The sequence below is a fragment of the Anas platyrhynchos genome, chromosome 4 (assembly GCF_047663525.1).
Source record: "Anas platyrhynchos isolate ZD024472 breed Pekin duck chromosome 4, IASCAAS_PekinDuck_T2T, whole genome shotgun sequence".
NCBI lineage: Eukaryota > Metazoa > Chordata > Aves > Anseriformes > Anatidae > Anas > Anas platyrhynchos.
This window is the reverse complement of record NC_092590.1, coordinates 47,434,487-47,459,699: the sequence shown is the minus strand read 5'-3', so window position 1 is coordinate 47,459,699 and position 25,213 is coordinate 47,434,487. Positions and strand designations below refer to the sequence as shown.

At 37.0% G+C, this 25,213-nt stretch overlaps 1 protein-coding gene and 1 long non-coding RNA gene across 7 annotated transcripts in view; one reads left to right on the top strand and one right to left on the bottom strand.

Moving 5' to 3' along the window:
• Window positions 1-25,213, bottom strand: part of PDE5A (phosphodiesterase 5A) — a 130,332-nt gene that overhangs the window by 37,200 nt on the left and 67,919 nt on the right. For 3 of the 5 annotated variants that reach the window (XM_005013506.6, XM_038178861.2, XM_005013504.6), the window contains exons 2-4: window positions 11,543-12,125; window positions 10,015-10,104; window positions 527-595 (exon numbers count right to left, since the gene is read on the bottom strand). In XM_005013506.6, the coding sequence (XP_005013563.3) occupies window positions 527-595; window positions 10,015-10,104; window positions 11,543-12,121 (738 nt within the window). In that variant the 5' untranslated portion in view covers window positions 12,122-12,125. Of the gene's footprint in view, window positions 1-526; window positions 596-10,014; window positions 10,105-11,542; window positions 12,126-24,530; window positions 24,685-24,711; window positions 24,896-25,213 lie in introns of those variants that run through there. The other 2 variants (XM_005013502.6, XM_005013505.6) reach the window with 2 other exon arrangements.
• Window positions 1-25,213, top strand: part of LOC140002474 (uncharacterized) — a 107,532-nt gene that overhangs the window by 49,700 nt on the left and 32,619 nt on the right. The window contains exon 3 of one of the 2 annotated variants that reach the window (XR_011809154.1): window positions 2,844-2,979. The exons of the other annotated variant lie outside the window; for it this stretch is intronic. This is a non-coding gene — a long non-coding RNA (uncharacterized lncRNA). Of the gene's footprint in view, window positions 1-2,843; window positions 2,980-25,213 lie in introns of those variants that run through there. 2 annotated transcript variants of the gene reach the window in all.

Sequence of the window (25,213 nt, the reverse complement as noted above, 5' to 3'; positions counted from 1 at the left end):
ATGTGAAGTCTGGAAATGTCTGGAAAGCAACTTCATTGTGAGAATTAGGAATCAAGGTGCTGTCTACTCTACTGATTATCTCATATATTATTTATAATTTATCCAAGGTCTTTTCTCTTTCTCTAATTGCTGTATTGAGAAGCGATGCAATATTTAAAAATAATCACTATGCAAATTTTAATATTCAAAATATGCATTGTCAGATATGCCAAGAGAGCTATAATCACTTCATAAAAATGATGTCTGTTATAAGCTACGGAACTGTCCTACAGTGCATTTCTGTAGAGTAAACCTGTATTTGCCATGTATGAGAGATACCATTCTGAAAAGAAATTAAACTATGTCACATCCACATTTCTCGTGGCTCTAAAAGGAAAGAACTTTGCAATATTACCAGGAATTCTTACTGCTTCAGTGGTTAATTTTTAGTAATTTTAGGATGTCTGATCAGTGTGAAAAGCAATAGTGTATCTATTCCCTGATCCCCTGTGACAACGAAACAGACAGAAATGTCCAGCTTCTATACCTTTTCGTCTTGTTCAGTGAAAGTCCCACCAGTTGATTTCTTATTGATTGCTTGAGCCACACCAACAACCTAGTGTATTCAAAAGGGAATAATTAGATCATTTTTAAGGAATCTGTCATTGGACTTTATTTCCAGACATACTTATAGGAAAAAGTAAATGATCGTTTTACAGGTAAAGAAGCTAAGCCAAACATCATTCGCAGGACATCTGTGACAGACCTAAGAAACAAATCTATATGCCTTGAACAACATTAAAGACTCTTCCTTGGGTAGTTCCTTCTGCTTCTGGCACATGGCTTAAATCCTTAGATTTCAAATGCACTATGTATTAGGAACAGCAGCTAACTGGCTTCATAAATTAAGGCTGCTCACATAAATCAGAGAATAGATAGTAACAAAGAGTTTTTACATAACTATAAAAAGATCTGGTACACTTTATGAAATAAAGACACTGACAGACCAGTTCTATTTACTTGCTTGTTGGCTCGTCTGCTTTGGGATTTGAGTGTAAAAAAATGGAATCTGGTAAGATTACACATCTAGTTTTATTCTTATAAAAGTCCTGTCTAAGTTGTGTTAAGTTTTGAGATGATGTTTTTTTAGTGTAGAAATGATCTGTGATAAAATTTGATTTCAGGTTTCTGGACATAATTACATGAATTGGGAGATTAAAATATGATTTCTTACAGAACAGAAAACAGTCCTATAGAGATGATTGAGCTACTGGTGCTTTTGCAACTTTCTACGCAGAAAAGAATTAGCCAGGAAATGTGATTTTGCAATAAAAGATGTTGATTTAGATTTAAAAGAAACGTAAAATGAATGTGAGAGTACAACACAGCTGAAGAACGATGCTTTTATTACTGCCAGTCTTTGTGGAGTTCAATTCTGCATGCTGGTGAGAGCCTCCCAGCAAACCAATCTGCCTGGCAAACAGCAAAACTACTCCTAAATATAAAAGTGAAATTCAGATTTTTGCTTAGTATTGATTTGTTTCTAATGTAGCCTCCAACTCTGCTATTTTGGGAGAAATGAAACTGTATGGCTGTTTTGGACTTGCTCTTACATAGTCAACATAGATGTCTTAGTGGTAATTTGGGTCTGTTTTTCAGAGCCCAAGGGAAACAAGAGAATTTCAAGAGACTTTCATGTGAGTCTGTATGAAGACAGGGAGCATTTAGTCAAAAAAAACAATTCACTGGGATAGCATTTCTCTAGATTCCTTACTGCAGTTATTTAATCTGTTTGCTGGCAGTAACCATTCTGTCCTGTAAACTAGTTTAAACTTTTTCCTGGATCCTCCACTTACCCTTTTACTTCCATATATGTACCCTTCTGAATCATGTTAACCATGCCACTTCACAGCACACTAAAACTGGAACGCACTCAGAAGTGAAAGAGAGGATTAGCACCAGAGTAAGAGGCAGGAGATGTAGGCTGGAAACTGTGAGGAGCTAGAAGTCACTCACTAAAACCCTGCACTTCATTACAATTAACATGGTTACATCTATTTAAATGGCTGGATCTCCTCTTCTGCTAAGGCCAGTAAATCAACAGTGCAGTAAACTCTGAGGCTAGAATTTGCTAGAACAGATGAAGCTGAGTACAATAACATAAATGGGTATGTGGTAATAAGCCATAAAGTACATGTAAAGCTTTTGGTTCTTTTCAGACATTTTTGTCAGATCTAAAGTAAATGATTGACAAAACAAAACAATTTGCTTTGTTTGAAATCTAAGTAGTGTAAGACCATTGCAAGTTGTTAATGACAGCATATTTTCATCTTGCTTTTTGGATAAACAATATCAGAAAAAAAAAAACCTGTGTGGTGTGCATGTTTAAAAAGCTGTACTTGGCTGTTAATCATTTCAATGTGTAACTGCTATACTGAAGGAGGGGATATAGTTATGTTTTTGTAATGGAAAAGACAACAATTTACCATCTCTCACACCAGCATTCCCAAAATACTGATGTTACAAGGTCAGTGTTCCACAGCATGAATCAGTGCCAACTGTGGGCTCAAAAATGTCCATCTGAAATAAAGCTCAGTTGTCAAGTCCATTCCATACAACCCAGTTCTTCCCACAGTTAACTTCTCCTTGACTTCAGGGAAAACTTCTTACCTAGTGACCATTCTCACTGTAATAACAATGTACCTGCCATATATACTTCTAAAGCAGACTTTGAATAGTAAGAAAATCCTTTAATAAATGTATATGTTTTTACATTAACCCGCACATGAAAAGGCTAATGATTAGACCTTTTCCCACACCACTGTCTTTTTGGGGGTTCTCATTTATTTATTTATTTATTCCAGCTTTGGTCCAGCACAGGCAAAGACAATTATCAGGAGTTCAGAGGCATCATTATCGAGTTTAAGAATTAAGAGGTGAGTACTTTCATTGTGCATAAACACCTCCCCCAATGAAAGGAAGACCTGTGGTGCTTAAAAAGTAAAAATACCACACCAATACAGCAAAAAAGACTATTTCACCCTGCAGGTTATTCATACATTAAAAAAAGGCATGTGCTTCAAGAGAAATGGTCATTTTTGTATCTTTGTTAAGGTCTTCCAATAAAAGCTTTTAACAGAAGGAAGAAGGAGTAATGAGGAGAGTAAACCTGCTAAAAAAATCCTGCTTGTCTTGATGATGATAAAAATTTTATGCAGATGACAAACTGCATAAAACACTTCTTTTTGTAAAAAAAAAAAAAAAAAAGCAGTTGACAAAATATTTTTCTGTTGTTCAGTGACAGCCTAAGTTTTTAAAGAGACTTTTGTAGTATGTGCCATTTTTCATATGAAGTTATCAGTTTTAAAGATTAAGCTGGTCCAGATTCTGGCCTTATTCTGATTTATATCAGTACAAATTCAAGTGAACTTCACTAAGATGTGTATTAGTTAGACATTGGAGTCTTGCCTACAAGCAGGTAATTAGGAGGAGATGTAAAAACTCAGGAGGGTTTGTTCCTGTTACTAATGAAATTATGTAATTAGGACAAAATTAAATCATGTGAAAGCATTTTAGGCCATGGAGAACACAGACTTGCATTTTAGTGAATCCTAACAGTGTGAAAACCAAAAATTAATTTTTTTTGGAACTTGCTATAAACAAATCTGAAAAGACGACAGGCCTGATCCCTCCACCTGGGAGTTATATTCACACCAGCACAGATTTTGAATCAAAGGTGACTGTAACTACTATGAGCTCAGCTATACAGAAAACTTACTCAGATAACAGGTAAATTAAAGTGTGAAATCTGTATGACAATAAAGAAGACATGTTACTTCATATCTGAAATAAAACATTCTCTGTAAATCCTGAAGAACACTGTAAAAAAAAAAAAGACAGCCCACTTGAAGATTCACTGATGAATGCTCTGTTCCAGTCTAACAAAAAGGTATTAAGTTACATAGGTACATTACTTCATCTTTCATTACTTCTTTTACAAGCAGGCACCAAATTAACCTTCTTGAAAGGGGAGTCCTGTAGCACTAAAGCAAAGATACTTTTTATTTGTCACCGTCTTGTTATACCTACTGAATTATCCTGCATACTTCTTGTTCACCCAAGGCAAAACTACTAGGCCAGAGAGGGGCTAAAACAGCCGTGAAAGGGGATAACTGCTAGAGAAAATCATAAGAAAGTACTATGGACTGAAGAAAACCAAGATTAAGGGAGAGTAAACACTGCAGTAATTATTATTTGCTTATATTTAGAGACCTGTAATCTTGTGTCCTAATCCTTGAAGTAACCAGCAAGCTGTCAAGTGCTACGAACTGATGAGCTTTATTCCCAGTCTGACTAGGTTGGTGTTGTATAAACTAGTCACGCAGCTCCTAGCAAGAGCCTTCATCCAGGTTTGCTGTATTGGAAGTACAAAAGGGGTGGGCAGAAGCAAACATGCTGTATGTAAGGGACCTCAGTCCTTGGTCTAGCCTTCTTTAAGGTCACTGGAAAAAATCCCCTTGAATCAGAAACCAAACGCTTTGTCATTTTCCATTCAGATGATATAAGACAGACATACATCATGAACACAGAAAGCAGTTTTGATGGTGGAGTAGTTCTCTGTCAATCCCCAAAAAAGAGGAAAAAATAGCCACCAATTACTAAGTCAGAACCCGTACCTGTTTTACCACCTCGGAACACAGCTCTCCTAACTCTACTCTTGCTGGCAACACAGCCAATCTTCCAGTGCTGCTGCTTGTTCTGTAAGCTTTCCTCTCTAGCTCTACCAGTTATCCAATTTAATAAAAGCTGATCCACATTATAGGGAGAGATTTCCTCTAATTATCAGAGGACATTATTTTCACTCTTTTCTACTGTTAGCTGCCTCCTGCCTCTAAAAGTAGCAGGCTACCTGGAGCATCTCTCAGTAGATGATGACTGAGATATGAGTTTTACATGGATTGTTTCATGCTACATTTTTTTTGTATATTAGGACTCCAGGACTAACTCTGTAAAAGTTGTTCCAGCTCTACAGGGAGCTAGTACCTTTTTTAGTTAGTCCTGACTTAAGTTGATTTAAAAATACCATTTTGTGTCCTGAGAATAAATAAATAAATAAAAAATATTTTGCTGGCACCTGAAGAAAAGTGACATTAAGCCAAAGAATGGTAACAGGGAGAGAAAAACTCAACTTTTATCTCATTTTAAAGATAGAAACATATCCACATGAGAGGACAGACAATGGTTTTAAGCTTATTGCTCTCCTGCTTTTGTACATCTTTGAATCAGGCTTATAAAACTATCCTATAGGGACAGCCCTGTATTTACAGACTTTCATTTTTAATCAACAAAACTTTCACATCCTCTTCTACCATTCTTGCCAACAGTAGCCTCCGTGATTCCTAGCAGTCTAGCTACTATAATACATCTCAGCATTAGTTGAAAATCCTCCCAAGCAGCAAATTACCGATCTCCATTATCCTGCAGTAAGACTGCTACTGGAACTGGAGGTAGTTTGTTTCAAGGTAGCTTGGCTAAACTGCAGTCACTGTGATGCGTTGTACCTGAAGTTGGCATTGTGGGAAAAAAGAATTCAGTTGGCTAACCATAACGTGCCTGGTTATGTTTTATAAAGTTCAGCAGGATACTTTGAATGGCTGTTGTAAACAGAATACCACCCTGATGCATGCCGAAAAGCTTCCCAGTGAGAGGATAGGGCAAATTAAAACAAAACAAAACACAACTAAACAATTGGAGTGATCATTGCCAGAACAGAAGATTTGCCTTGCCAATTAGTGGGAAGTTCAATTTCACATACTTCAGGCTCAGAGCCTAGCAGACAGGTCTCAGTTAATTCAACTAAAACTTCTCACATAAGAAAATCCTACAGATTTTAATAGGATTTAAACCAAAATAGTATTTTGTGGAAATTATTTTGCACAGCAGAAAGGAAAAAAAAAATCATTCCTGTACAGCTTCTACTACAGCTATGATGACTCTTCCAGTCAGGAACCATCCCCTCTGCAGATATTGCAAACCAGACAGCTGTACTGAGCCTTGTATCAGTTCTCAATAACTGCATAAGTTGCTTCAAGCTAATGACTTCTATTCACTATTCAGTTCTGTAAGATTTTTTTTTTTTTCCAAAATGAGTGTTTGTTTACAAATGTCGACAAAACCAGATGCAAGGAATTATCACCTTGAGAATTTCTCCGACAACTTCTGTAGTCTTTTTTCTGGGTCTTTGAATCCAAGACCAAGCAAAATCAGGGGAAAAAAAGTGCTACTGCATTTACTCACTTCATTAAGGGTACTATAAAAGGCAAATCAGTAGCATTTGGAGCTTCTGAAAAAAAAATTGAAGGTTTAAGGACACACCAAAAATGTGTTTTCACATACATAATATGAACAGCCACACGACGAGGGGGAATGGACTAAAGTTGCACCAGGGGAGGTTTAGGTTGGATGTTAGGAAGAACTTCTTTACTGAAAGGGTTGTTAGACACTGGAACGGGCTGCCCAGGGAAGTGGTTGAGTCACCATCCCTGGAGGTCTTTAAAAGGCGTTTAGATGTAGAGCTTAGGGATATGGTTTAGTGGAGGACTTGTTAGTGTTAGGTGAGAGGTTGGACTAGGGGAGCTTGGAGGTCTCTTCCAACCTACATGATTCTGCGAACCTTAGATCTTCTGCCACTAGTGATAAAACCCTGATTTCTGCATAAACACTATAGCACTAAAATGGCTAGTATTAATAGCTACAGCTAAATCCTGTGGCCATCACTTTTTTCTTGTAAAAGAAATAGCCTTGATAGCTGTGGTATGAGCTGGCTAATACAGACTTTTCATTTGATTTTTTTTGTACTACTGACGATGATAATTCACTCTGTTTTGAAGGTTTTGAGGTGTTCTCTGATACACTGAGTAGGTCTATAGATTGATGTCTTGATAACTCTACACATTTCATATATTGATGTGAATATGTTTAACTCTGTAAAGTTATCTGCTGCAACAGAAGAATCACCAGAAGAGGAACTCTTTCAGGATGAAAAATGGAGTCTTTGCTATGGCTTCACATTCATCTTAGGACAATTTTAAATACTGGGATAGCTTTAGATGATTTGACCTAGAACCATTTTGTTGTTTGTTTTAAGCAGAGGGCAATTCAGATTACTCAAGGCCTGTCTTTCTCACTGTTTTCTTCAATGGTTATAAACAACAAATAATATAGTTTAGCATGACAGAAAGCGTCACATGGCAATCTTTCAGCATATGATGGGGTGGATGGAATTTCTGTTTAATTATTAGACATTATACAGCACTGATTTACAAGTGCCAGAACTTTGTTCAAAGACCCTGAAGCTACATACCAAGCTCGGTCAGTTTGTATTTGCAGTCTTTCATGGGAAAATGAAAACTCTACAAAGCTAGCACTGTACAAGCTTCTATGATCTGATATTAGATGACATAATCAGCAGAATTTTCAGGATCTGAAATGCAACATTTCTCTGACATTTGTGTCAGCAAGAACAGGTCAAGTAGGAGACTGAAAAAGAGTCCTGCTATCAAGTGAATGTGATTCCATTTTTGGTATGCATCTGTGCAGAGGTATTCCTTTTCACTATTTGTCCTTTTAAGATTACTATTATTTCCTGAGTCCTTTTTATGAGCTCTTCTTTTCATCTATGGAATTTCTTATTAGTAGTTATTTTAAGTGAGATGTTGGTTTCTCACATGCCTCATGGAAATACAGGAAAATGTGAAAAACATCTAATGGAAAAATCTCCGTACTTCAGCCGGCCCAGAGGATTTAATAATCAGCATGAGATTTTCTTAATCTCAATTACTTACTCTTTTGTTTTAAAAAATAGTACCAATACCAAACAAACATACAAAAAAGTCACAGTTGCTTCTCATTCTCAGTGTTTATTTTTGGATGTTTTCCAGAATCATCTCTTGACTGTGACTGCTGACATCCTGGGCTAAGGAAGCAGTCGCTAGCCTCCATATTTCCAGAGGGGCTTTGGGAATTTATTTATTTATCCCAGGGAGGAGCCCATATTCTGTTTTATTTATTTATTTTTTTAAAACCGAAAAAGCAGATGGCAAATTAAAGGCTGATTTTCCCTGACTCCAAAATCTCTCCAGAAGCATGTTAGCAAACTGTTATGGTGAGAGGAACAAAAACCTCCTGGTATAGACTTCAAATTCAGGAAAAAGTAAGTGTTATCTTTTCCTAAGAGAGATTTTCTAGTTTAACCCCTTCAAATTATTGCATACAAGAATGAGTGTAACAGACTCTTCAAACTTCACGTTGGCTGAAGCTTTCAAAATAAACATGTCCCTGCTTCATTTCCACTTGCTGATACACTTAGGAGTAGAAACCTAGCTGAAGATACGGCCAATTGCAGGCTTACTCAGCCTGTAAGTCATGGTGTTTCACTAACAGACTACAGTTCTTATTCTTTCCCTACCTACCACAAAGGCACAACGAGAAGTTTGCACTTTGGTGCTCCCTGGCTAGCAAGATCTTTTACTTCATTTCTGATCCCGCTTATATAGAACACAGCATTTTTTCTTCTATTCAACAGAAAGAAAATGGGATGGCATGGGTGAAATTTAAAACCTTGCATCACCCTGACATGGAACACTGCTCCACAGAGCATCTGATTTGCTCATCAGCTGGCCCAGGGCCAGCAGTGGCTGCTGCCAGCTGGAAATGGGAAGACTTTGAAGCAGGTTTGGGACTAGGAGAGGAAGACTAGAAGCATTGTCCGCAAGGTAGTGTCAAGTTGGTTTCAAGTTCTGTCCTTAGAAGAATTGAAAGAATATTTTAAACCAAAATTTGCAATAGGTGAAGAAAGGAAATCCTGGCTGATCGTCTGGGTCAGCTACAGTTAGATTCAACAAATAAACTCAGTCTAGAGTTTATGGAAAATGGAAAGGCAAGAAAAAGAAGGTATGATATCTTCAAAACAATCTTGGCAACATCTGGTTTTGGAGTTTGAACTTTCTGGAAGCAAATGATAAATACTCTGAAAAATAAAGGAATTGCAGGAAAGAAGATCTTCATCTTAAAGCTCTTATGCATTCTATAAAGAACCCTAAGCTGTGCAAGCATCCTAAGAACTGATGATGTACCTGAAGGCTACTGCTTTCAGGATCAAAAACCAAACAAAATACACACACACAAAAAAAAAAAAACACAACCAATTAAGAAATCCTAACTACCTCCCTAAGTAAAACAGTGGTGCCTGCTTTTTTTTCGATCCCAGTTTTGTGCTTTGTCTTCACTGAACGTACTCTTGAAGTGGTCAATGCTAGAAGAGATAAGTTTGTAATAAGAATTCTCCCTACTGCAATTGTATCAGGTAGGGTATCAGGTAGGAAGGTAGAACTTCTGTGAGAAGTAACACTGATGGGAAATACATGCAGGAGTTCACATTATTTTATATTTGAAGTAATTTGACTTTACATTACATGACTTATCAATGACTTCTCTAAATCACATCAACACCATGTGTTTTCAATGCCTGATCTTAAGCAGTTAATGTGTTTCTTAATTTATTACTTATGAGCTGAGTTAACAGAATGTAATAGCCTTTTATACGATGATAAAAAATAATTTATGTACTCTAAAGAACATAACCTAGATAAAACCCAAGCTAAAGCACAGTAACTCTTAATTGCAATCTGAGTGTGTGCTGAGATAGACCAATAAACCTGCAGAGAACTTTAATGCTGACAGATACTAGGTACAGGAACCATGAACAGCACTTCTAGAGTTAAATTCGTATATTCTACTTCTGCATCTGGGGGGGGGGTTAAACTCTTCTTGACAATTCCCTTTGGCTTACATTACTGAACTAGATAAGATAAAATTAAAAGTCTGAGCAATCATAAGCACGCAGTCTTTTTTTTTTTTTTTTTAAAAAAATACAGGTTTATGCTGTAAGATAATGACTGACAGCTAATAAAAGTTTAAAGAATTAGCATAGCTGGAAACTGTATGACATGAAGTGAACCCAATGCTGCAACTTACCTCTTCCCTATGATTCTTTATTGGCATACAAAGAATACTCTGAGTCTTATACCCTGTGATCTGGTCGACTTCTGCATTGAATCGTGGATCCTGATATAGGAGAAAAAAATAGTTAGTTGACTACTTGCTTAAAGACTGTTTCTTTTTCTTCCCTGGTTTAAAGGTTAAAAAAGACTGAGCTAGTAATGGAACCTTTATATAATTATTAACTGTTACCTAAGATAGCAAAGTTGTTACTGCTGGAGTGGGTTAACAGGAAAAAAACAAAAACAAAAACAACAAAACAACATTTATGTGGAATGTGAGTGCCTGTGGATAAATACAACTGCCAGAAAGAACAAGAAAACAATTTTAGAAGAAGCCTTTCTTGAGCCTAGACCATCATTATAAAGAACTTATGCATGGAGTAACTATCTCTAGTATATCTTTTATCATCAAAAGGAAATTACAGAAACATACTGAAAGACATATGGCCACAGAAAAACAAAATGTCCTGAAAGTGGTTAATGTTTTTGCTTCTACTCACATCTTTTTTTTCAGTTGAATGTTGTTATAAAACTTTAAATCTCACTAAAATATACATATAACTATATATAAAGCTGCTGTTCTTTCTCTAATAATTGATTTCAAGTTGAGCATGATGACAAGAGAGAACTTTTAAAATACAAGGATATATGATGCCCCATTGGAGACATATCAACAAAAGCTTTTCCACAAAGTGCCTAAATAAGTGTTTGCTGAAAATTAAAACAGCATATACAATCATACTGTGCTCCTTGCTGCTTCTGAAGAATAGTACTGAGATTAACCAAGAGATGATCAATCAGAAGTGGTAATTTTTTGCCCTCTATGCTTGTATTAGTTAACTAAATCTTCCATCGTCCCTAGATTCAAAGCACAAAATAAGCATATCCAAACAGCCTGGAATGAAGAGATGTTAAAAGGAGGTGTAAGACAGATCCTCTCCCAGTGCTGGATTCTCTTTCTTTTTTTATCTAGCCTTGTATTAAGTTATGCAAATTGACGAGTATTATTTCATTTGGGAGACTGCTATACAGTTCAAAGCCTCACCCTGTTCTTACTCATTCAGATCCTGCTCTTTGTGCCCCAGATACGATAAACTTCTCAAAATTATTTTCAGTCACAGGACTGTAGTTTTGCAAATAATTACTCATGCTTATAACTTCATTCATTTTCGCGCAGAAGTATCTTATGTCCTTATACATAAACATTTGTGTCCAAAGCTAGAAATGTAAATACTGGTGTGTACATAACTGGTTAAGATAGGACTGAAAATCTGACTGTTGAACTTAAATAATTGATTTTGATGCTACCATTCCTCTAGCATTAGTCACAGCTACAAGTTTCTGCATCTGTGTGCATGTGTAATACATCTATTCTAACGGGAAATTTAGTGTCAGGTTTGCCTCTAAGTCAACAAGGCTCCAAATACATATGCTAAAATGACAAAATCACATCAGCTTTTTCTAGTTTCAAGATTTGTTCAAGATAGCTTTTCTTGGTTTACCTCATATGCATTTTTGATGTTCAGAGGCTGGCCGATAGCAGCCACATGGCCCACGATGCCCTTGTTCCACTCAAGGCGAATGCAGCTGTTTGAAGCTTCTTCTAGGGTGGAGCCTTCAGCCACATCAAACAGTCTGCTTACAAGAAACTTCTCATTAGAGCTATCCTCGCAGACCAAGAACAGGGAATAGCGATCAGCTGCTATAAGCTCATGGATATGTAGGAAAATTTTATGGCAAAGTGCTGTGACATCCAAATGACTAGAAATATCTTTCACAAGTTCTAAGAGCCTTGAGCACTGATCCCCTGCACTGGTCCCAATCCTTGGAGATTGCAGAGGCATCTGTTCCTTCTTTTCAGAGCCAGAGAGGAAGCTCACTGCTCCTACTGAGTCCTTGACAAAAATAGGCCGTAATGGTCTGTCAAATTCAGAAGCAGAGATTTTCCTTGCTGGTGTCCCAGAGTTGGTGGTCTCAGCACAGGCAGGCTGGTGACAAGCACAGGATTCACTCTGAGACTTGGTTCCCTCCTTGCAGACAGGGATGGTATGAACTCTCTCAGCAAACCATGCATTAACCATTTCTCTGTAAAACAAAAATAAAATGTAGTAAATCATATAAGTTAAAAATCTTTAGGAACTAACACATATTTGAAGAAGACACTACAAAGAGGATAACTTTAAACTTTTTCATACAGTGAACATGAGTGCACCTTTAGAGTTCCACCTAGAGGAAATGCTTGAATAGGCCAGAGGAAGACTGCTTATTCTGTGGCTTTCAGAATACAGGAGGATCAAAAGTCTACACTATAATTTAGTGCTTGAAAAGTTCGGGTCCCTCCCATTCCTAAGATATGGAATTATTTATAAGATGTGTGTGTATATATATATCTAAAATTCTGTGTGTGTGACAACAAAGCTTTCTGTTTTAATTCTATTTTTCTAGACCATTTCTTAATGTTTTAAACGATAATTTTGAACTTCAATTCCATCAAAGCACCTGCAACCTCTCCTATTTTTATGTTGTTCTTATGTTGTTTGTCCACTGTTTTAAGTTAATTTTCCCTGCTGTTTCAGAACTTACAAAAAATGCTGTTTGACTCAACATTCAAGCTTTGCTTAAAAACTGTCAGAAAGAAACACGAATATTTCTAATTCAAACCTCTTCAAAACAATGAAAACATGTTTTCATACCTCTCCCATTTAAGCTCCTTGAGGATGAAACTCATTGCCTAATTCAACCCAAAATAATGTTTCTGAAGTGTTTAAAAATTAATACTAAACTTTTAAAAATATATTTTAATGTTAAATCTCCAGAACTTCAATTATATCCTCCCTAAATGCAGCCTATCTTGAATTATCCATAAACACATACATAAAAAAAAAACCTGTACTTTCTTATCACTATAATATTCACTTGTCCAAAAATCATTTACTCTATGCTGTGAGGACACTTTGTCACATGATCTACTCTCAGAAGAAGTGCTTTTTCTGAATTACATAATGTTTGCCCTACAAACAGCAAATATCCTATTTAAAAGTCTGATCTTTTGGAAGCCTTTCATGGTGGTCATATTTTAAATTTGGGATATTTTTTATTTGCTTAGCAGACCACAGGAATTTCAAGACTGAAGCTGAATGAAACCATGGAAATTAATCAGGGTAGTCAGCCTCTGATCAGTTACATGCATCAGTATAGTTGTTAATTGTTAATTCAGAGTAATATAACTGATTGAAATCTAAAATCCACCAGTACTATCTTTATTAAGAAGCAGTCCATAACAGGAGACTTATTTGTCTTATATCAGTTGTGAAAGCATTCCTCAGCTTCTGCAATCACATACAATTTGGAGGCCTCAACTGTAGGAAAACATGCTATGAAAAACTGAATTCATTTAGGAAACTGTGTGTTTTGCTCACTTGAGCAAAAGAAAATCATGATGTTACCCACCCCACCTCTTTGTGAATTACTTAATAATTTAGCCCCCACCTCAAAAAAACTTTCGTTTTTTTTTTTGAGGCAGATCTCATTCAATAAAGCACTGTGAAATGAAGTCCTTCTTTTATTCACACCAGTGCAACTCCAAATAAGTAGGTAGACTATTTTTTTTTCCTCATCATCATGCAAAACTTTACACAGATGGGTAATATCATTCACAGCCTCACTGACCTTCAAGGCTGAATGGTCAATGTGGTCACACATCACGTGTGTGATGCACATCTGTGAATCTTCTGAAGATGAGAGTCTTGAGTTGTAGAGGTCTTTGTCCAAAACCACTGAATGAAATGTTGGACACAGTTAAGGCGGTGGGAGTTTTGCCTCAGAGTTCCACCGAGCTAGGATTTCATTCCTTGTTTTTACATTTTCCATGAAGCTCCTGGAACAGTGCTTACCGTAGCAGTAATATACCTCAGTCAACATCTATTATAAATTTCCCAGCAATACAAAGCTAGTCCAATTACTGGAAACATGGTGCCAGAGAACACAATGAAATTCCATTGTTATTCTGAAAGGGTTTTGGTTCATTGCTTAGCTACTTATTAGTAAAGGAAGTAAACTCTGCTTTTTAAGTATAAAAGCTACCAGTTATCCTTCTGGATTACAGCAGCAATGTATACTTTTGTGAAGTCATCTCATCCAAATACTTCATGCAGTGAAAAAAACATAAGGAGCAATTAATGTATTATTAAGACTATGATTTTAACAAGATTATTTGATAGTACTTAATCAGCATAAATACCAGATGTGGGAGTTGTGACCATGTATTGTTGAAATACGTAATATAATTTGCACAGGGCAAAATCACACTTGCAAAAGCTGTTTCAGTGAGAGCCAAAATAAGAATCTAGCAATTGATAACATTTAGATTTTTCGTTTTAAAATTGAATGAGAAAGCAGAATAAAAAATAGTAATGAAAAAGACCAAAAATATCCTTAAGGAAGAGAACAAAATGCAAATTTTTTTTTAGGTAAGCACAGTACAACTTCTAAAATCAGTGCTTATAACTTGTCATCATATGTGCTTTTTATTTGGGTTCTTTTTGGTTTTGACATTAATCTCAACAGAATCAGTTACTTGGAAATTTTAGGTTTTTTTTCCTAAACAAAATTGAGCATCTAGCACTAAAGCTTCAGAGACAAACCTGAAACATGAGCTGTGTGCACGTAAAGTCTCAGACACAGAAAAGTAAATAGAGAATGATCAATAGTTTGAAAAGAGGGCTTGTGAGCTGAGCTAGTTTCACATTTGTGCATGCTGACTTGATTTTTGAACGTAGAGGACTGGCATCCGTGTAAAATAAGATTTAAAAGAGACTGTAATAACATATAACCGGACGGAAGCTTTTTTCAACTAGCTAGCAATTAGGTACAGTGATTTGTCTAGGCACGTTTGGAAATGGATCGGTGTGAACCTGTACTATTGCTGAATGACAGCAATTTTAGAGTAATCTGATTTTCTGCTTATTTACACTTGAGGAAGTGAGAATATAAAATGCTACCATTTTGGTTAACTCTGTACACTGAATTTATATAGGTGGGTATGTTGATACAAGACATAAGGCAGAAAAAGATTCAGGTCTCCCTTATGGACAAAACAAAAGCTAAAGCAGGTATTTAGTTTATCATTTGAAACTTGCCTTTTTACTACTACTTTACTTTTGTGTAATGATGTCCTCTGGCTTTAACAGTGGAGTAATAATAATCAGTAAGAACAATACATGCTGAACTCTAATACCACTCCTCACGCTGTGGCTATGAAATAAGTAAAAAGCCAAAAAGGTAAAAACTATGTAAAATAAGCTTTCTAATGTTTCTCTATCTGCTGGAGGTTGTTGAGGGATGTGGAACATAACTGTAAAGCCTTTCCAGTGAAAGTAATTACATTTCTTTAATAAGCACTGACTACTTGTTAGCTGTCTGCATTACTTATACAATGCTTTGACATTGAACAGAACTATAAGTGAAGCTGCATAATTACAAGCAACATATTCCTCTCCCCCTTAATGTCCCTTAGATGATGGTCCAATAAATTGCCAACACAGTATGAAATTTCCAAACAGCTCTGTAGGTTCACAACAACACCAAAAAAATCCTTAGCTATACATTTTAAAGCATGGTTTTCAACTTCAAACCATTTAGGCATTTTAGTTTAGGCAACAGGAAAGCTGCTCAAATTCAGCTGGAATAAGAACAGTGTTCACTGACCTTTACTGAATGCCTCTTCTAACAAGGAAACTATTTAGCTCGTTTTACTCATACAGTTATGGGTGGAAGAACTAGCATTTCACATTAACTGGCATATTCTAGCTCTATTTGAAATCTATGAGATGAAGTCTTGACGTACATTTGCTCGTTGACTTTCTATCCTATTTAACAATGTATGACAAATATTATTACAAACAACTATTTTCTCAGCATGGGGCTAGCTCAAGGTATCTGACACCAGACACATACCGAACCACAGGTAAGTGACTGGAAATTAGTAACAAGTGCTAAATGTGACTAAGATGTGGTTTTGAAAGGACTACGTGAAGAAACAAACACTTGTGACCACTCTATTCATACGAGTAGCCTTCAGTAAGCACTGGCATTGTTAAGAGCTGACAGTAAGGACCAGGCCCTTGCCAAAATTATGTTAAGGCGAAAATAAGTTTAGAAATTACAGCAGTGTGTTACGCAGGAGCAGATACTGATTCATAGTGATCTACACAGATAGTTAAAACCAATGCGATGTTTCCATCACAGCAAAGCTTTTCAGTCACTGCAGGTTAGGGAGATACAGACATCTGCACTCATTCCTCATGTGCTGCACACATCCTTCTGTGCACTATGATCTTTTACTGCGCTGTGAGCTTCCACCTGAGAAAGCTATGATTTATTCCAGAGTTCATAAGCATGACTGTGAAGTAGCCATTCTTTAGTCACTTCTTTCCGTCTTTCCTCTCAACTTCAAAGGACCACGATAATAGCGACTGCTGAATTTGGCAGGTGATCTCATCAGCAGATAATAAAATTTGAGAGGAATTTTCAAGAGGGGATGAGAAGCAGATAAAAATACAAATGAAGATAAAACATTTTAAGGAAAAAGATTGTGTGATCCTCTTTGTAACCACTTGTATCCAACTACACACTTATTATCAGCATCGCATTATCACTCAGGAACTTTAGAAGAGCTAAGACTCTTTGGCCCTGGTGTGTTAAAGATTGTACAGGAAGTAGAACCATCCTTGAAGCAAGAGGTTTGCAATTTGAATAGGCAACAAAAATAGAAAAATCGGTGGTTGAGAAAACATAGGCACAAGGAAGAGACAGGGTTTGAGACAGTTCAAGCAGTTATACCTCAAAAGAACCTCAGCTTGATTTTCTGTGCCTTACTTATCAAAATATGCTGACCTGACACTAATTACTATTCTACTCACACACTGGGAACGTTAAATAATTTATTGCGCCCATCTTTGTGTCCTTGAGATTATCTTCAGAATGCACCACATACTTCTCAAAAAAAAAGGGGGGAGGGGGGGCGCAAAAAAAACCCACAAAACCACTTGGTGAAGATGTTTAAAGAGTAACAGCGGAATTATAGTTGCTTTGCTCACACATTCACATATGTAAGACCATACTCGTGTGACCATTCAGTGAGCATTTAAAATCTTTGGACAAAATCTGCAAAAACAGAGCACAAAAATATTACTGAGAGGCAACTATGATAGTATGCTGCATCCTACTCATCTTGCACCGAGATAGGTAGTAATTACAGTACCATGAAAGTAACAGATGTTGAATGGATTTTAGTGAAACAACAAATAATTTCTCATACATTTCCTCTGTTGCTCATAAATTGTTCAAGTATACAACATGCAATATTTCAGCAGTTGTGTAGGATGTTTTGCTAGCTTTTCATTTAAACTAGCAGTTACTGACAATACGCTTCAAGAGAGGGATTCAATCCAAACTTGCCTACTACAGAATGGTAGCTTTTGAGTATCCAAATTCCTGTGGCCTAATCCTGCTAGTGTTGAAGTCAACAATATTTCAAGCCAAGCCTGGTATCTATTTCTCAATTTCTTTCCTTAATGTAACCACTAGGTGTCTTCAAATTTCTTTCCTGTGTCTTGACATAAATTAGATATAGAAATCACTTAACGGGTTAACAAATTGAAATCCATTCAATTTTAACAAATGAGCATGAAATTCACAACAAGCATCTTGGATATTCAACTTGCCTTCCCATTTTCTTTCTAGTACATCCTATTTCACAATCATGTTTGAAGTGGTTTTGTTTCCTTTCTAGCTATGCAAAGATTTAAATAAACTGTGCAAGACCTCATTAAATGGAAATACTAAAAATAACTGTAAAAGTATGTTTACACATGAACTAAAAAAAAAGACAAAGACAGTAACTGCTTTTCCTTAAACCCTTGTCCACTTATAGTTACTAGAGATGCTATTCCTATGTGGTAGGCAAATAATTTGTGAAGACAAAATATGACTTAAAGTTGATGTCAATTTTTGGGCACATCTTGGTTAAATATATAAACTTACATTTAACATTAAACATGCAAGTTGTCCGATGGATTTCAATTTGAATACAGATCCAAATGAAAAATTCTGATTCTGGACTCAAATCATGGTCATGAAAGAGTAAATTAACTTTTCTAACTATGAAATAATATAAATCTTGTCTGATGCTCATATTATTTTTAAAATAGGAGGCAGAGGTCAATTTATTATTTGAAGCAAAACTATTAGAAATGGGAAACTCATTATCAGACTGTTCTAAGCTATTTTCACATTTTCTTTAAGAAAACTGCAAGCCTAACTTTAACAAGAGCTGTCTTCCCTAAATCACAGAATCACAGAATTTCTAGGTTGGAAGAGACCTCAAGATCATCGAGTCCAACCTCTGACCTAACGCTAACAGTCCCCACTAAACCATATCCCTAAGCTCTACATCTAAACGTCTTTTAAAGATCACAGTATAAAGAAAGACACAGTAAATCCTATGAGATTGAAGGTCAAATTCTAAAACACGACCTTTTAGTTCTCCTCCAAATGTTTACTTCTCATTCCAGGCTCAAAAAATCGTAAAAATAACCATAGATCTAATTATTTTGTTGTGGAAAGCAATAACACAATGCCAGTGGCTTTGGTGAATGACTGATTGAAAGTTAAGCGTACACCTGCCTGGAGACTTCCCATAAATCTTAGGCACTGGTTCAGTTCCACTTAAAGTCCCAAAATAGGGGTTAAGTAGGACTTAAGTGGTGCAGAGGCTTTGGGCTGGCCCTCTGTGCTGGGGTGAGTTCACCATAATGCACAAATAAATGGGAAAATATATATCTTTTACCAAGCAAATATATTTTGTGGCTATATTTTCAGTGCCAGACCTAACGTGAAATTATAACCATTGAGTAATTCACAAGGGCCATTTAAGCAGGGTTTCTTTTCTGGCACTTTGTAAATAGCTCCTTTTGTATTTAATGCTACCCCCCCCCCCTTTTTTTTTTTTTAAAAAAAAAAAAAAAAAAAAAGTAAATCTCATAAATCAAGAAGCATTCCATATAAACATACATGTTTCTTTCCAGTAAGGAAAATAAAGACTTGTACTTTGTGATTTTATTAATTATATTTATTCATGACAAAAGCAAAATGCCTCCTCTTTAATGCTGAAAATGAAAACAGGTTGTTGCATATTAGTTCAAGTCAAGAATGTATTGTCTAAGCTGGATTTGTTTCTTACTCTGGATCATATATTCTCCACACAGTTCAACTTTAATCTAACATTTGAATAAACATGAATATAGGCTATGATATTTAAATGTACTTTCTTTGATCTGACGATATCACAGGTGATGTGTCATGAATTTTATCCTTGTGCTTGTTAGCTAGCAAAATGTCTACACCCTAAAAGCCGCCCTTCAGCTTCAAAATCAGATTGATGTGGTGTTTTTATTTTACATCTGTAGTCTTTATACTAATCCTGCGCAAAGACATGAATTTCCTCCTCATGTAAGCAGCTGGCAATTGTGAAGATTCAATAGATACCCAACATAAAAGTTTCATGAACTTTTACAATTCTAAAAATAAAATAAAAGTGTCTAACTTCCTTGTCTCCCACAAGGGCAACATATACCTCAACTCCACTTTCTTTCCCATTGCCATAAATTTAGACCCTGTTCTCTAAATTCATCCTATTAAAAGCAACAAGAACAGAAATGAATTTCAAACACCTATTGGTATTTGCACAAGCACTGTAATACAATACTAAAGTTACCCTGAACCCAAAGAAGGCAGGAAGATGTTAACCATAGTCCATCTTATTTTTTACCTGGCCGCTAAGGCTCACCAATAGTATTTTAGTTAATGTGCTGACACACCTATTTGTTTCTTGATTGCCTAAGGCAAACAGTAAGTACTAAAAACTTGTTCTCCTTGCAGATGCTCAGTACTATCTGCTGACTAGTTTACCTTCATGCCAAAGATTCTGTGTAGTTCAGCTTATAGCTTTTTGGGAATTAAAGACAGAAATCACTTACTAGTCATTTATAGGTGTTTCTCAAATGATATTTTCTTCAGTCTCCAGTATTTGCTGTTTTAAGCATTGTTTCCAAAATACTCAGGCACAGACCTAATTTTATTTCCAAGAATAAATGCCAAACATACTTAATCACATTTACAACTTCATTAATGTGGATAACATTCAAAAAGCATTCAGGATGGTAAGAAATCAGGAGATTAAAATATTTTGGGATGTACTTTGCAGTTGTCAAGAAAGGCAAAAGGATATAGAGATTATTTATAAATGAAATAACTATGGAGATTGTAAGACCTACAAGAAGACTTTCCAAGATTTCATGGAAATCTTTTTTTTTTTTTCCCCTGTATTCCTTGCTCAGAAAAAGTTCTGTTAATAGCTAATAAAAGTAAGTGGGAAAAAACATTCACATCCCTGCATTAACACCACTGCTTCCTGTGGTTTTCTAGACATGGTCCAAAGAATCAGTGGGTATGCCATCCACTTGTAAATGCTTCACATCAAGTAACTTAGAAAAGCAAATCTACTTTCAGCATACTTGAAAAATTTGCATAGAATTCTGTGCCTCCACTGGAAAGCTGTAAGAGGTCCTTCAATCATAGAAGTTTAAAAACACTGCCTACTTACCATGGTCACATTAAGGATGGATATGGCTCATACTCTAAGGATTAGTATTTTTTCCATAATTATTATTATTATTATTATTTTTTTTTTAAGAAAAACTAGACCAAAACGCATTTCAGTGCAGAATATTTTATATTCTTCTGTCTTTTACAATCTGAATTTTCATACACTTGCTAAAAAAAAAAAAATAATTTCCTTTCAATTAGAAAAAAATAAGCACACATTACCAAACAAAGCAAAGACATCCTTACAGATAATATTTATGAGATTAAACATAAATCGCCAGCTCAAAAGGAATGGCATTTTTGAAAAGCCCTCTAGACATGGAGACTAGAAGGCAAGTGTCCTAAGTACACCAGGCAGCACATTACAAACTGATTGTCCGCCAACCACCAAGAAGAAAAAACAACAACTGTACTCAAGTTATTTTCAAAGTAATAAATGTAATTGATATATTCAAATTGTGCAATCTCTGAATTCCAGCAAAGTGCAGGTTCCCAGTAAATGCCACTTATGGAATCCTCAGTGAAGCACTATGAAGTACCATGCTGTTAAGGACATTTATTTTTCCAAAAACCACCCCACCTTAATTCATTTGTAAATATTCCCCAGCCCTGTTTAATAAACCAAGATGTATTTATAACAAAATAACCCTATTTCCAGTGAGAGACATACAAGGGTTGGTTTAATAATTTATATCTGTTGTGCCATACATTTAGGAAGCCAGACAAAAACTGTCTGGAACAATGCAGATGTCTCTAACCAAGAATTTTTACTTTGGTTGTTTTGGCAGCCTGCTGCTTGTGATCGCAAAGAGCACCAAAAGAGAATCCCTCTCATATCTGTAAGGGTAGGGACAAGCAGGAAGTTAGAAATACACAAGTATTCCACAGAGGGTTAAAATAAGTATGAAGTTTGAATGTGAAAATACAATAATTATTTTAATGGAAATATAGAATGATAGAACTTTAGGAAGACAAAAACGGCAACAGATTCAGTCGTAAATGCAGTACAGGTTTGTGACAATAACATCAAATTATACTTTAGAGCTTCTGAACATAAGCTATAAAGTGTCTGTAAACAACACTATGGGTAAACTCAAGGCAATCTAAAATAAGTATTGTTTTTCTTGAAAACTTTTCTGCTTTCTGGGAAGCCAAAATATAATACGCAATTCTAAAACTTTGAAAGAGGAAAAATAACAAGAGGAGCTGAAACAAAAAGCAAGGAATAAAATATATTGCTTAGATGTAGTAGGAGCCAGGAGCCAGGCATTTAGGAATTCTTGAACCCCTAAGTGTGCAGTAAGAAACCCTCCAGCCAGAAGGTCTGCCAACCAGCAGACTGAATCCCTAAGTGAACCAAATTTGTCTCCGATAAAACTTCACTGAGTGCTGGTGACATACTTCCCCTTTGTTGTTCTGCACTTTGATCAGCCTGTAGCACTTCATGGATAATAGCTATTTATATTATCTCCATATACTATTTGTCTCCCTGGTACAAAAGAAAGTAATAAATAACTGATTCTGTAGCTTCCTACTTATGGGATCACAGTTTATTCACATACTGTTAGGAGGGATAGATTTAAAGCTATTCATTTGTACATGCTTGTGGGATTGCAACCTTGTGCTGTGCAGGTGAAAGTCAATCATCCGAGCTTTATCGCAGGACTTGTCAGTGCACCTAGCCATCGGAGACTTGAGGGAGGCAGCAATGTGGCCTGCCTCCAGACACCGTCAGCCTCGAGGCTTTGCAGGATCAAAACACAAAGTATAAACCCTTTGGAAATAATTATCTCCTGCAACACATTTTAGGGGTGAGGACAAAAGCAGTCATTAACCAGAGGACCCGCTGCCCTTTTCCCCAAGCATCCAGAGTGCCTACTGATGAGCCTATCAACTCTGCCAGTTGTCACACCCACACCATAAACAACAATTAATACAAACTAATAAAAGCAAATGTTTTCTTCTGAAGTGCCACCCTGTCAGAAAATGCGCAAGTTAAACGATGCGAACTGATACTAACATGAAACTGACGCACGCAAAATGAAAGTTATCACTTGCTCCAGGAATATAAGATACGACTCCCATACTTAATAAATAAATAAAAATCTGCAGCATAAGACCACCTAAAGTATTTATTTTATTAGTATTAATTAGACACCTAATTCTACAAACAATTTTTTTTGGAGGCAGAATTACCAGAACACTGCAAGAGTGAATTAATTACATAGAAATATAAATATAAAAATTAATGCCTAGCATAAAATGCAATTGCTAAATTAGGGTCTGACTCTAAGCCAATTATCATCAGTAGAAAGGGCTTGTATTACTCTGTAATAAGTGTTTTTGCTGGTGATCTGTTCCTGGATGCGAATATTTGAAGAACAGAGAGAGAAACTTTTGCCATTAGCAATTATGCCAAGTGATGAGGAGTAAAATATGCAAGATATGCCTCTGCTCTGTAAGATACCACGGTAACTAACTTTTGGTCAACTGCTTTCAGGACCTGTGAGGACTTACGCATATTATAAAAAAGAAAAAAACAAACAACAACAAAAAGATCAGCAGTAAATTAAGATTAGAAAATAGTAAAACCTAGCTCAGGGAGCACTGTTTTACATGACAGAATAAATCTAATGCTAATTAACCGAAACATTCACGGCATAGTCTGTTCAATGTACTGCTGTAGCACAAAGTTTCAACTAAAACAAAGCATAGCATTAAATGTTAGTGGGTTGTGTTTTTTTTTCCCTTTTTAAACTCCAAAATAGCACTATCATGTAGAACATTAAACCTTTTATCAGTTTTACAGGGTATCATTTCAGTGAATAAAACTTGAACCATACAATCAAATAACTCACAACTTGCCTAATCACATACAAGCTAACATATGAAAGAGGCATTCCTTATTAAATATTTATAGTTTGCTATTTAGACAGTAATGCAAAAAAAAAAAAAAGAAAAAAGAAAAAAGGCACTCCATGCAAAACGACAGAGAAGATAGTTTCAAAAGTAATACAATGTTTTCATCTCTATAAAACCATCACAATTACTGCCAAGCAACAACTCCAAGTCAACAGTTTTTCTGCAAAACCTCTAAACGCAGAGGCATTGCTGTCACAAAGACACGACTGGATTGCATTTGTGGAACTAGTGCCTGCTTCAGACCTACTCAAACACAAAGCTGCCTCAGCATAAGAAAAGAGACTAACCAAACCCCTCCACGGGGAAAACAAATCTGACACAGCGGTTACTATTAATTAGCATTCCTATTTGTTCAATAGGACTTCCAGTTTCCAAAGGAAGCGAGACAAGCTGGACTAATAAAATGCTACTTCTCAAAGCTGCTAACACCCTATTTCCTGGGCAAACAAGCAACCCTTCAGTTACATACCATGCACTAGTGTTCTGTAGAATATCAAAGTTAACCACTTCCATCAGCTATACCCATGCACAGACTTTTTTAAAAATTCAACATTTTAAAGACTTATTTAAAGGCGTTTTTTATTACTTTTCTGCTAAGGAAGAAGCAGCAGAGGAGAGAGGGATTGCATGACAGATGGTCACAAGAAAGCAGGTGACCCCCAAAGCCTTCTGGCTTGCTGCGAGTCAATTATTAATGGGGATTTCTCTTCTTACCGCCCCATCCCATGCAGAGAAGAGCAGCAAGTCTCATTCAGAATGCAGCCATCCCTGCTAAGTGACTTGGGAAAGAAGTAAATCAGCAGCAGTGAGCAGATGGAGAGGAGAGGAGAGGAGAGGAGAGGAGAGGAGAGGAGAGCCCGCGGAGGTGGTGTGTCCAAGGACCAAACCACAGGACTTACTAACCCGAGCTCTCCACTGAGATATACCGTGGGAGCCGCAGACCGCCTGTGCTCAGCATCCCCACTGCTTTGTTTATCGGAAAATATTCAAAATGGAAACCTGACTCCACTTCTAAAAATAGCTGAATTTACTCAGTTTCAACTCGAAGTCCCACTGGTGAAGTGTGACAACGGTGAGCAAATACCTCGTCTTATCTCCAAAGGGCAGCATGTCAGTCCAGGGGGGAAAGCCCAGACGAGCTCTTCGGACCTTTACATTAGCTTTTGGCAAAAACCAAGCCCGCCGAAGGACGGGAAGCGCGGAGCAGCCGCCCCCGGGCGCAGGGGAACTCGCAGCCGCTGCCTGCCCTGCGCCGCAGCCCGGCTCCGCGCTGCCCCCTGCCGGCCACCACGGCCGCAGAACGGCGAGCCCCAATCCCAATCCCAGCCCCAATCCCAATCCCAGCCGGTCTCGGCCCCTAAACCTAAAGAGCCAGGGGCTCGGCTGCGCTCTTTAAGGACAGTCCCAGTGTGGGGGTGACAAGTTGCGCCTCGCTGCCCCTCCCGGCCGGCCGGCATCTCCCAGCGCCTCGCCGCGCTTCCCTCGGGCCGGCGGGGCCGGGCAGGGAGCAGCCCGCTGCCTGCTGCTCGGGGGCTGCTGGGGGGCGAGGGCAGCCTCCGAGGGGCGAGGACAGCCCCCCAGGGATG